Genomic DNA, 13,981 nt, shown 5'->3' with positions numbered 1-13,981 from the left:
CTCTTGATGTCACAAATACGGACTTTGCATTCCTGGGGCTGTGATTTTGCTTTAAAATGATGTCACACAGTATGACAGACACACAAACGAAGAAGTAAATATCAGAAATCAAACTCTGTGCAGCCTTGAGCAGGCAGAGGAGAGCACACCACAACTGATAAAATTGATCAACAGAATGGTTACCATCGGGGGCATTGATTATCAATAAAAGTGCCCAAACTTTTAAGGTCATAGGCATAGATTTTCTGTGCCTTTTGAAGACACTAGCAAATGGAAAACAGAACACTTTTTAAGATGACATAAACTTCTCAGATGAATTGTACCCTTTTTAAAAGTAATGTAGGGGGAGAAAAAAAGCATACATCGAGTTGTTGTTTACCTACCAATAGCAGGCATGTTGGAAAGAGCCACATAGCTTGGGTCATGGACAATTCTGATATTAAATGTGGCCTTCATGGCAGGTTCATCAAAACATGGGTAAACTCTCCTGGCATACGTTGGTTCCATTTGGGAGGCAATGAGCATACTGTATTAAAAATGCAAATAAGATTAATTCAGCACGCTACAGCTGATCAAAATTACATATATACATAGAAACAACAAATCAGAAAAAGCAGCAAGTGAAGCATGTAGATATGCAGATTTGGAAAAGATTCAGCTATTATTTAAAGTCATGACTAAATCCCCATACCCAACAGCCAGTTCAGTTTGGATGTTTGTGGAGAAAAGCAGTCTTTTTAATTGCATTTGGTCTTTTTTCGTTGCAGGCCTTTTCCAGATTAAATATTTGAGCATTTCTATTTTGTTTGCTAAAACAGAGTTGATTAAAGAGATACAGGAGACCATATCTTTTTACACCTGCTCTTCTCCCTAATGCATGAACTCTTAGTAATTAATTACACGTTTACACAACATTGTGATAATTGTTAACTAACTGCATATGCATGCACTTGCATAACTCTGACAAGTGCCACTGAGAAGTACCCTTGGGAAGGCAGCACCAGTGCTGTTCCAGTGCACTGGCAAGCCCAGAATAATATTCAATATTCAATAATATTCAGGATCCTTTATGCCAAGGGGCTGCACCTCACTTGGGGCAGATGTCTGTGGCACACTGTGAGGGATGCACTCCTCCTGTGTGAACCAAGTGAGCTTGGCTCCACTCAGATGCTCAGCAAGTGGGTCCAGTCAAGGTTAATCCTCCTGCGTGAGGCTGTCAGTGAGAATTCAGCAGTAATTCAAAACTGGAGACTGGACTGGACTGGTAAATGGCAGGAACTGCATTAATAGTAGAAAAGCTGACTACAAATCAATCACTTTACACCATACCATCTGCAGCTATCAGTCTGCTGAGCTGCAGATAGTGTGGTGCTCCAAGGTTACCCTTGAAGTTGTAAGACCCTTTACCCAGCCCTGGACATGGCTGAACTGTTGACATTTTTTTGCATGCAACATTCAAGATTTTTTATAGGAAACTTTCTCAATAATCTTTATATGCCATCATAACTATAAGTGTAGTTCATTGACTTCTAATCCATCCATATTTACTAAACACTAAAATATCTATTTGTACTTAATCCTTACTCATTGTTAAATATGAACACCTGCAACACACACTTGCTGGAAGCAAAAGATAAACCAATGTCTTGTGGCAGAGCTCTCAACAAGCTGTACATCTGAGCTGTTCACACGAGGGCATCCATGCCAAGAATTAGAAAAAATACACATTCAGTGGTCCTCAAAGCCCCAGACCTGTCAGCCAAGCAGTACCAGCAGCTGGGCACACAAGAACAGCATAATCTCCTGCTTCTGTGACCTCACTACTACAGGGAAAATGTTCTTCTGTTGTAGTTGAGGCGTTTCCCAACAGCTTATTCCCACCAAGGTGAGAAATGCTTATTCTTAGCACTGAGGCATCCCAAACAAGCAGGAGCCATCAGGGCAGTACCCATACCTACAGTGGGTAATGAGTCAGATCTGCACTACGTTCCAGTAATTGGTGCAGAAGCAACTAATAAAAATCAGTGCAAATACTGTGTTTAGTTACATTTTGGAATGCCTGTTCAGCCCTATCCAGTCAAGTGTTTCATGCATAGGACATATGCAGAGCAAAATACCAAAAGGATTTCAAGATGTTGATGTGAACAGCAACCTGCATAAAGCCTGCACTCCATAGCACAGCCTATGGGATGCTCTAGCCCTGAAGCAGCACACACGAGCTCATTCCTGGCAGAGCAAGAGCTCTGTGCACAACGATGAACAACAAAACCCCTGCCCTGTGGATGTTTGAGCCAGCAGTGCTAGAGAAGAGCAAAACTGGTTTCTGTATCTTTCTGCCTACCCAGGTGCTGGTATGGACTACATGCTACATGCAGAATACTGATTCCCATTTCAAGGGGAAACCCTTCACACACCTAAAGCTAGACAAGTGTGAGTTTCTTTCCTTTTCACTTTCTTTGCTCCTGCAAGCACTGCAGACATGGGTTATCCTTGATCCATAACAAGAGATCCCATTTTTCAGCGTTTTCTTTTGTGTGTAAGAGATGATCAGGTGTTTAGTAGGAATTGTCAGCAACAGTAAAAACACATACAGTTATCAATGGTCAAACTGATAACAAAAAATTTCTGTCTTGGGTATTCAGTGAAGTTGGAGCTTTGGTTTATTCTGTTTTGCAGAGGTAAGGTTAAGACTTCTGAAAATAGCTGTCACTCCGAACAGCTTTCCAACCCAGTGCAGCAACAGTGGGGTGAGCTGACCAGAAATATGGCCAATAAAAAAGGAAGTTCATATGGAACAAACATTTCAGGGACCTCACTTCTCAAAGCTTGCCTTGCTCAGACTCTTCTGAAATGAGAGATCACCAGCAGAAATCACAAAACCCACTAAGGCTTCTAACACGTGGGAGAAACACAGAACAGCATGACCATAGAGGTCACATTTTCTATCACAGCTGCTGGTTTCACTGAGGTGCTGAGGTCAGAAAGTCTCTGCAGGAAACTGACCCAGGGTCTGCTGAGGACTGGTACCAGTCACTTTAGAGAAATCACAGGACAGCCTGCTGGAGGGGGAAGTTTAACTTTGCAGAACAGTAACTGGCTTTGTACTGACAGCCGAAAAGCACTGGGAGTTTTTATATCACTTCTCATCTATGTAATTCATTAGAATCCAACTTCTTCTGTCATTAATACCTTAACAGACCTTACAAATCACTCAAAATTTATCTCCTCCCAGCAAAACCGCTTCAGTGTTTTTGGAACCCATCAGGTTAAGGAAATGGCTGGTAAAGTGATGACCTAAATCTTGGTGAAGGAAAAATAAGAAGATACTATTGCATACTCTTGATTCAGAGAAAACCTTTTTTAAGCAAAAAAAAAAGTGCAAAATCATTCAATAATATCAGTTATGTGTGCAGTAACAAATAAAAAACCAATACATTGCACCTGCATTCAGTGGATTTTCTTTGATTTATTCCATTGTCTGAAAACCACTGTCATCTTTTTAACCAGACTGCAATCTCACATTTCATTAGTGCTTTGCGATGAGCTAAAAATGAAAAGGAGAATTTGTCATAAACCTTCTAAACAACTGGAAACTTAATTATACATGTTATTTGAATGATTTAAAAACTCTTTTTCTTATTTTCTACTGTTCCAGCGAGGCTGATGACAACCTTTTTTTTTTCTGGATATTCTGAGTTTTATACAGCCTGAATAAAAAAAAAAAAAATCAGCATCTAATTCAGTGTTTCTTATGTTTTTGATAAGAGAAAGACCCTTGCAAAAAACCCTTGCAAGAGTATTAAAATGGTAAGATAAAAAAGCAATTCTTTATTGGAAGCTTCCAGGTGCCTCCACAGGGCACTGTGGGCTTGCCAGTATCAGATTTCTATGATTTTTATTAGTTTAGCAAATTATCATATCATATGGACATAACAAACACTGCCCAATTAGAAGAGCAGTTGGTAAGGTAATTTATCCCCTCGGTACTGTCCCATTGGAGCTGGTCCAGGGCCTCTTTGCCCTACTTCTTGCTAGGACTTCTCAGATTCTGACTGAAAAATAAAAATTGTTCTTCTTGTAGGTCTTCTACTTGAAAACAAGACTAAACAGCATTTCAGGAATGTATTAGAAGGTTAGCTTATTCCTCTGAAATGTAAGAGAAGGAGTAAGAAAAATACCAGGATCTGTATAATCACATATAAATGGTCTAAAAAGCTACAAATATATGAAAAAATACTTAAAACCCAAAAATCTTTAGGCATCACTTAGATAGGACTTGATTGAATTAATACCACATCAGAGAGCACACTGGCACAGAATTAAGTAATTAAGTGCTGGTTCCTTTCTAATTTGGATTTTTATAAAATTATGCAAATAAAAAAATTCTAGATTTTTCTTACCCTAAATTGCACAAATAATCCTGTGAACAACAATCAGTGAATGAAGAAACAGCAATTAACGAAAACAGAATGTGCTTCCTAAAATACTTATTGTTATACTGCACTTTTCTCTAAGGCTTACCAAATTATCACCTTTTTCTTCAAAAGGGAAAATAAAAATAAAACCTGTATAAGTTGATAAGTTGCATTTTCCAGATGTGGCAGACAATGGTATCAGGATTTACACAAGAGCTGAAAAGGCAGCTTGTTGAGAAGAGCCACACAATCCTCCCCCAAGTTAAAACGTTAATAGTAAAAAACTATTAACTTCATTTTGTGATTTCATGTTATTGCCACTACAGAGCAGCCTCTACAGAGGCTTGAATGTATGGATCTTGCGACTGCATTTTACCTGCTCAAACAAGGAGCCTATGAGCTGCTGAGATAAAGTTTATTTTAGTGATGTTTACTCAGCAAATCACGACATCTTTGATTATTAAAGAAGAGATAACTTTAAAGACAGCAATTAATCTGCTTCTTCATCAACTGTCTATTTTGAGAAACTTGTCTTCCAGTGGAAGTACTTAAATTCTAATCTTAAATTTCACTTCTCTTTAGCAGGTTTCACATTCAGAAATGAAAAAGGAAAAGAAAAAGAAAACGAAAAATATTATTTTGAGGGTGAAAATGTTTTCGATTATTGACTACCTAATAAACTCACACTGTCCCAGGACTGATTTTGCAGTTCAAAAGGGGAAGAAAGCATCCTGATAGCACCCACAGTGGAAATCACGGATTGTCGGGTGACAGCTGAACCAGTTCATGTGCATTAGCACCTACAAGGATGGCACAGCTGCCCAAAGCAGCCCCCCATCCTACTCCACCATGCTTTTGAGATTGCATGTGGTCAGCGTCTCTAAGCTCATGCCCAAATACACAGCCAGAATCCCGGTTCGTGACAAAGACCCGGGCTGAGGAGGTGGGGAGCGACAGCGCTACGCGGACCCCGCTGGTGCCGGGATGAAGATTCTGGGACGGGCTCCAACTCCCAGGCACTGGGCACAGGTACTGTCTGACCGCCTTGCTGCGCACAAAAAAGGCGCTAAGAGACCACAAGTTGTCCGGCCGGTGCTGCAGGTGAAGCCGCCTGCCGACGGAGAGCCGGGGCAGCGCGGCCGATGCTCTCCGGAGCGCGGAGCGGCCGCCCCGGGCACAGCCGGGAGTGTGCGGCGCGCTCGCTGTGGATCCGGCCCGCCAGCCCCGGGGTGCGGAGCGCTCAGAGCCCGTCCCTCGCGGGGCTCGCCCGGCGCCGCTCCCGCCTCCTCCCGGCACGGCCGCCCCACCGCTGCCGCCGGGGCTCGGGGTGCCCGCCGCGGCCGCCGCCGCCTACCTGCTCTGCCCCCGGTCGGTGTAGCGAGTGAGGAAGAGCCCGTCGACGTCCTCGTCCAGCCGGCCCTGGAAGCCCAGCTGCAGCACGTAGCGGCGCCCGGCGCGGAGCCGGCCGCGGAGCTCCAGCACGGCCACCTCGCCCGCCTCGTCGTGCCGCAGCCCCGCCACCTCCACGGCGGCGCCCGGCTCGGACAGGGGCCCGCGCACGGCGGCGGCCCCGCGGCTCCGCAGCCCGGCGCTGTGCAGCACCGCCGCGTCCGTGTCGCGCAGGCAGCGCACCGTGATGTTCACCTGCCCGGTGAAGGCGAACGGCCCCGCCTGGCCCGGCCGCACCCGCGGCCACAGCTCCAGGTCGTAGTGGAGCGGCAGGAGGTGGCGGGGCAGGCGGCGAACGGAGCCGGCAGCGGGAGCGGGCGGCGGAGCGGCGGCGGGGCCGGGGGCGCGGGGCGAGGGCGGCGGCGGCGGCTCCTGCCGGCAGCGCCCGTAGAGAGCGGCGAGCGCCAGCAGCGCGACCAGCAGCGCCAGCAGCAGCGCGGCCCCCGCGGCCGCCGCCCGCCGCCCCACGTAGAGCCCTCCGGCGCGGGTCCCCATCCCCGCCGCTCTGCGCCCCGACGGCCGCGGCCGCCGCTACTTACGGGGCGGGGGAGTGAGCGCGGCCGAGGGCGGGACGAGCCCGGCCGGGGGAGTCGGGTTCCCCCCCGTGCCGGGGCAGCCGCCGCGCCAAGGGCAGCTCCGGCGGGGCGGGCGGCCCGGGGACACGGGCCCCGTGCGGGCAGCGGGGCCGCGGCAGCCCCGGGCGGGGGAAGCTGCCGGCTGCCCCCGTCCCGTCTGCCTCAGCAGCCCGCGGGGGAAACGCCACGGCGGACAGCCAGGCAGCCGCTCCTTATGTACGTGCGAGTGGCCGTGCCGGCGGCGGGGCTGGGCGGGAGATGCCGCCTGCCGAGGAGCCCCCGGGAATGAGGGATACGGCGCTGCCCGGGAATGAGGGATACGGCGCTGCCCGGACGGACGGAACGGCCCCCAGTGGTCCCGGCCGTGTCTCAGCGCAGGGCGGAGGCTCGGGGCTGCAGAAAACTCTGGTACGGAGGCGACCGTCGGGCCGGTAATGGGGGATCTCCATGTACCGGCCAGAAAAAAAAAAGCCAAAAAAACCCCAAAAAACCAAAACCAAAACTGCACAAATGTTTCTACGTCTTTTACCACAGTGGCAGGAGAAAAAATGAGGAAATGGCAGGGTCATTGAGGAGCGCAAGAGTTGTGGTTGGAGTGTTACCTGTTCTCGAGGGAAATCTATGTTAGATGATCGAGTCTACAAAATCTTTGTTACATAAAGCCGTGACCAAAGTGAGTTTTTAATAAATAGTTCAGAGTCCCATTCCTTGCAGCTCAGTTGAGGCCATAAACATCACTGTGCTGTCCATACATATTTAACCTCATTACAATCAATAGGATTAATCCCGTGTTCCCATTTAAACACATACTGAAAGGGTTTGCCAGTTGGTGCCAGATTGCCAGCAAGATTGAAAAATGAAACCTTGTAAAATTTCCTGGTGTTTTTTCTCAGTTGCTCCTTTTCTAAATCACGATGAGCCATGCATTAACAGAGGCAGAAGCCAGGAGCAGTGGATTTGGGTGCCATTGCCTTAGGCACTTTGTAAATAGGATTACAAGCAGTGTTTCCCCCTTCTTTTTTCCTTCTCTTTTCTTTTTCCTTTTAATTTACTCTCAACCAACACACACCCACCACATTTTCTTGGACCCAAGATAATTTCCTGGGGCTTGTAGTCTGCACAAGAGCCACGTTCCACAAACATCTCTGTTTGCAAAATCAAGGCATTGGATTAGGCATTACAGTCTGTTTGGTCACCAGAGTTAAAGCAAATTTCACCTCAATAACCTCACTCTAAAGGTATCTCCTGCTAATTTAGTAGTTAATAAAGATAAATAACTTTTCCTGTTGTCCTATACAGAATACAGGTATTGCTTTTCTCGTGCTGGGTACAGCAGGGCTGGCTGCTCCAGGTCTAGGGAACAGCTCTGAGCCACTGACCTGTGAAAATTTCATGTTCCAGAAGAAGACTGTAATCTGTTTTCCTGTCACTTGAGGGATGGGGGAATACCCTCTGACAGCCTGTTCCACTGGTTGCATCCCACTCTTGTTGCCTCATCTGCTGCCTGTCCCAATGCCTTTGCTGCTGTTGCCCACTAGGTTCACAAAGCGTTGTCTCCTGGTGCTGGCTCACCCCTCTTCCTTTTCTTTTTTCACACAGCTTGGCTTGTATGCTTCTGCTTCCATGCTTCTTTTCTCATTTGGTTTTCATTCACCCCAGCCCTCACCTCCTACACCCTGGGACTTTTACTGTTTCCCTGGCTCAGGCCTTTACACTCTTTCCACTTAACCCATCATCCTTGCACATGCCTCACGTAACTTTATTCTTCATCTTGCACATCAGCAGCCTCTCCCTTTTCTCCTAGCATATTTTACAACATCCATCATATTGCTCTCCTATTAAGACTTTACAATAACCTCCAGCCAACTCCTTGGAGGGTGCTGGGCCTCCAACAGGTACGGCCTGCTGCATGTCACTTAAATATTTCACAGAAAATGTATTCACGTGTTTAGGAAAGTATCTTTTCCTTCTTGTTGACATTATAAGCTTGGGAAATATTGTAAGTTTGTTGTGCTAGTCCAAAGAGCTGGTTCATCCCATAGAAGAAGCACTGACACACTGGGGAGACTAGGTAAGAAGAATGTGCTCCCAGAAAGATCAGAATGGACAAGACAGCACTGCAGAGAAGGACCTGATGGGAAGAAGAGCACAGATGTTTTAGAAAATTATGGAGGATTTCCATGTCCTGTTTTCAAATTTTTTTTTTATTCATTTTTATTCATCGTCAACACTGTTCAGTAGAGCCATTCTCATCCACTCGACTCCTCAAAACAATGCACAGGTAAAGTTAAAACTGAGGCATTTCATTCCACATCTATGAAAAGAGACAGAATTTCTCAGTTCTGAGAAGTTCTCAACCCATGGGAAGCTTGCCCTTATTAACAGAGTGGGATATGTTTCAAAGTTTACAGTTCATGTCTGTAAAACACACTTTATTTTCTCATGTTTTCAGTGGAAAATTCAAACCTGCTCCTTTCCTCCATTAATACATAATAAACCCACAATAGTTATGACATAGAATAAATGTTTTAAAAAGTGTTGTTTAACTACCTTTTCCTCTCAAATAATTTATAATGTCACAAAGTGACTGATGGGTGAAGGCCCCAACTGGACATTTCCCTCCTGGTTGAAACATACATACCAGGGAATGTTAGAAGTGGGGAAATATTTGCGTGCTGTACAAAACATGTGAGTAGCTTCTGGTGCAAATATTACAGTTTACCCCTTCTGCAGGACTTTGCAAATTTCAGACATCTGGATGACATACTCCTGGAGCTGAAGATGCAGGCGGTCCCACACACTCTGACCACGGCAAGCAAGGCAGAGTTTTTGTTCAGGCCATAGCACAGATCAAATCCTGACCTTGAATAGAAACAAGAGGCTTATATTTAAGTCAGAAGAAGCTTTTAATACATATCTGAAGGTCGAAACAAATCACCTGTTACAACAGAAGTCAGTTCTGTTGCTTTGAAGAGCACCAAAGCATCTGACAAATTTTACCATCTTTTTTCAGATGATGAGGTCTGTGCCATGCTCACCAGCTGTTCAAAGTGCTGTTGGTGTCCCCTAAATTTTGAGCAACAGAGAAAGGTCACATCTGGCAGCATGGGATCTACTGTCTATTAAGTGCAGTAAGGTAAACAACACTACCTCTGGCAGCTGGCCAGGAAATTTGACATATTTCAAGTAGCAAAATGTTAGTGACCCTTCCCTAAAGTTTTTCAAGATATTGAGGTTAATAGTATTGCTTTCATAAAAAATATTGTAATGTCATCATAAATCGTATCTATTGAATGCCAAGTAAAGGGAAAATCACATATTTAAGCAATGTGAAATAATTTTTATGCTGAAAGATGATCCCCTCAATCACATTCTTAGTGATTTGTTCATTCTAATTTGAGGATGAGTGATGGCTTATATGGTAATTCCAGCATTCAGTCAAGGGTGATCAGCACTCCTGAAACTTTGATTTTAATAGATCTGATCATGTTTCTTCTTCAGGTTTTGGGGAAGTGCCTGAATTCTTCTGTATTTGCAAGATCAGAACTTCTAGGCATGAGGAATCCATGTGTACAGTGAAATCCCCCTCCACCCTGTTTTTAAAAACTTGGTCTGCTCATTTCACAAAGTCTAATTTTTTCTGCATCATTTATTGTCCTTCTTTAACAATAATGTATCAGAGCCAAAAATGTTGTAATGTCTGAGAGCATCTGTGGCAGGAACTATTCCATGGAAGATGCTGAGGCTGCAAACTTTTACCATTGCTCTGAAGGTCCAAATAAGTGGATACCTCAGGATGTTTCACAGCCATCTGAAGTAGGAAGTGAGCTAAAGGTGGCCATGCACAGTTAGCTTAGCTGCGAATAAGATTTATACAGATGAACAAAGCGTGAGCAGCTTATCTTCTGTCTCTGGACATGTTTAAGAAGTTTCTAGCTTTCCTTTGGACTCAGGATGAATACTTTATGCCATTTTTTATGGAGTATGTACCTTCAATATCAAATGCAACACATGTGATACTTGCTACCAAGGAACTAGAATTAGACTTGAAAGAATGACATTTCTTTCCCTAATATGAAAAAAACAAACCAACCAAAACCAAGAAACCTAAGCAAGTCAACAAAACCACAGAGCAAACAAAACAAGCAACACAAACAAACAAGCAGAAACCAAACCCACCACCAGACTCTGTTCCACTGGTTTCTGCCCTCAAGAGATTTTGTACACTGCTGGTACAGAACTGTGAGTGGATATAAAGTTTAAAAGTTGTCACAGTATCCACTGAACATAGATCTGTATTTGTATTGACAAGACTGTCTTTATTGGCCAGTACAATGCAATACAGAATGGCAAAGTGGAGAAGATTTCAAATTTAAAAGGGTCACATTTGACCAAGCATTCAATTCCATTCTTCAAAAAGAATAAAATTGAAAATTCAGGTTAAAGGTTTTGAGTGAGATGTCGTTGTGCAGTGGTCACTATATGAGCAAATCAAGTGCTTTCACCACAAGTTATACATCAATTTAAAAAGTTGTATGCAGGGAAGCATGCTTGAAATACTGCCATTATTGGTAATGATGAATGATCTATAACTGGAGGGTTTTTTAACCCATGCTTTAATTAGAATATGTTCCGGGGTGTTTCAGACTAACAGGGCACTGATAATCCTCTGTCTTGCAGATGATGAAACCATGCAAAATTTGTATGGTTTGTAAATTCTGTTCTTGTTTGATGCACCAGCTGTGAGCTGTTTACCAGGGCCTTGCTGACTGCCTCTGTAGATGTGTGTACTGCTGGCATGGTTTGGATCTGAAGAGCAAATCCTGGGTAGGAGCCATGGTTCTCACCACTGGAGAAAGAACAGCCACTGGAGCAAAACAAAGGCTATTTCTTCTGCTTGTGTAGGACAACAGGGTAGTCCCTAAATGGTGTGGGTAAAATAGAATAATGATGAATCCATGAGCAGAGTCATGGTGCTGAAGACTCCCTCCAACGAGCTGAGGGTGTGCAAAGAAGCCAGCAAGACCTGCAGCCCTGTTTGAAGGTAGGACACATGGGAAAAGCACCTCCTCCTCAGGGAGGGTCCGGAAAGCAATTCTAGGAAACATGAAGAGATCCACAGAACAGCATGGAAAACAACACAGAAATATGCACAGCTGACATGAAAACCATTAACCAGAATATCAGTAGAAGATGACAATTAAGGAGGCTGCATTTTTGTAAGGGTTTTTGGTTTCTTTTGTTTTAATAACTGGTGATACTATCAGTTGGCTTTGAAGTTTTGGCAGGCGGTTGATAGGACTGATAAACTAAGTCTGGCAACTGAGGCTGTATGGCAAAGAAACATCATATTTTCATCAGTCTGCTTAACAAGAAAAAAACCCACTGGAACAATGCACTCTGGAATGAAGTTTTGAAAGAAAATTGTTCCAGATTTAATAAAAAAAGGATAAGTGTATCCATGAAACTTTGTTCCAGACACCATTTAACCTCTTCTCTTGTGAAGTTTTATGTTTTCTGATTATTACTGCACTTAAAAACAACTTGTAGAGGTATCAGCATTTCTCCAAATATGCCAACATTTTCAGGCTTGCATCCTGTCAGACTGCAAGGAAGTGGTTAGTAGATATTGCTTAATATGATGAATGGTGTCATTTTTTAAATTGTTGGCTTTTTTTATTATATGTTTTAAAGCTTTTAGATGCCCATTATTTTTCTGGGAGTCTCACTGAAATTAACCAGGAATGTAGTACTTGTCCCCTGAGTGCTTGTCATACTGAGGTTTATCAGCGCTCTTGGAGGAATATCAAGTAAAACTTTGAAAAATTGATGTATTGGGATACTGTAAAATTTTTCTCATCCATGGATTTGGACCAATAGATTTGGATCAAGGACCCATGTGTCTCCTTTTATTTCATCTGCTTTTGTTGCGAGGAGGGCTCTTGGATGGTATGCAAACCTAAGATTGCAACAGCCAAGTACAGGAAATGCTTCACAAAGCTAACTCCAGCCCTAGAGCTGCAGAGGGAGCTGAAAGGGAAATAAGCAGAACCTTAGCACATCCAGCTTGCTTTCCTGTTAGGACAGGAGGATAACAGAAGACAAAGCCATGGCTGTTCCTGCTGGAAATAACCTCTTCATCTGCACTAAGCTGGTGCCAGCCAGTCCAGCTGTGCAGAACAGTGGGCCATGCTCAGTCTTTGTCAGGAATTTTGAAGCCTCTCTCCTGGGGCACTTTGTGCATTCCAGCCACTGATGGGCATTTGGGGCAAGACACAGAAGAGAGAGGTCCAGGGCATCACAGCTGATCCAAAGTTAACTCCCTGGAAATGCACATGCTTTGGGCACTGGGTCCTCTGTACTGACTGCTTTGTTTCTTTAGGGCCATCATACCCGTAAATGTCAGCTTAATCTTTCTTAGCCCATTTTCCTAAGAAAATACTCAATTTTTCTGTACTGGGAGTTAGCTTTGAACAGACCTCTATTATTGCACATCTGCAGCAAGCTCCACTGGCTCATCATCATCAATAAAACCAAAAAAAGTATATATAGTTCACGTTTCAAAGTATTGTTTTAAATCTGTCCTCTAAGATTATAAACTGTTTGCCACATTTTGAGATGTGTCAGATTTTCAAAAATTACTGAGAAATTAGTACAGTTATTCCCCCACACTTTCTTTCCCCAGTCAGACCTGAAGATTACCAGTGGGAATTCCCATGCTGACAGAGACCTAAATACCCAAGACTCCAACAGATATAAAGCATATGCATCATCTTTATCCCAAGATTCCAGATATCATATTTTGAAAGATAGACTTCTTGAAGAAGTTCACAAAACACTCTCTTCTTTATTGATCCAACAAACCTTTACTGCAGAATGTGGCTACATGTCAACTTGTGATCAAATTGGCCAGAACTCTGTATATCCTTACATTCCCCAGACAGCCTGTTTTCCAGGGCCTCTTTCTGGCAGGCCTTTGGCGGAAATGTACTAAGGTTTGAGCCTGATTTATAAGTGGAATAAAGCAGGTCTCCAGTTTAACCCCTTAGTATGTCCTTCTGGCATCTCAGAGCACAGTACCTGTTTAGAATTCTTGTCCTGGTGCAGCTTGCAGTCCCATTGCAGTTCATCATTTCTACTTGCTAAGTTTGCTCTGTTAAATCCTAAATCTGATCTCATCTGATCTCCAAACACTCTGATCCAATGAGACAATTAAAAAAAAAAAAAATCTCTCCTAAAGCCCATGTGATTGGCAGGCAAAGAGTTCCAATATTTTTGGCAAGTCTCCACACTTGGTGACATGTGACGTGTCTCAAGAAAACATGTATCACAGAAGAAGCTCAAAATAAATAAATTACAAAATATAATTAATAAATCTTTTGCATAGATGGACCTGAGGAGGGAATGTACTTTGAGCTCTTGTACAAATCAGCTTTCTACAAAGACTGTGACATAAGATACAGAAATAGGACATTCCTACTCACAATAGGATAGGAATACATTTTTCACTTAAAATTAATGTGTATAGAATAATAATGCTGC

At 43.9% G+C, this 13,981-nt stretch overlaps 1 protein-coding gene across 2 annotated transcripts in view; it reads right to left on the bottom strand.

Annotated features, from left to right (window-relative positions):
* Window positions 1–6,359, bottom strand: part of LVRN (laeverin) — a 33,889-nt gene extending 27,530 nt beyond the window's left edge. For both annotated transcript variants that reach the window (XM_058044100.1, XM_058044101.1), the window contains exons 1-2: window positions 5,770–6,359; window positions 384–526 (exon numbers count right to left, since the gene is read on the bottom strand). In XM_058044100.1, coding sequence (XP_057900083.1) covers window positions 384–526; window positions 5,770–6,359 — 733 coding nt within the window. The remainder of the gene's footprint in view (window positions 1–383; window positions 527–5,769) is intronic.
* Window positions 6,360–13,981: the final 7,622 nt, after the last annotated feature.

Source organism: Melospiza georgiana, chromosome Z (assembly GCF_028018845.1).
Source record: "Melospiza georgiana isolate bMelGeo1 chromosome Z, bMelGeo1.pri, whole genome shotgun sequence".
Classification (NCBI taxonomy): Eukaryota; Metazoa; Chordata; class Aves; order Passeriformes; family Passerellidae; genus Melospiza; species Melospiza georgiana.
Note: the sequence above shows the minus strand (reverse complement) of the source record. Positions and strands in the feature narration are given on the sequence as shown.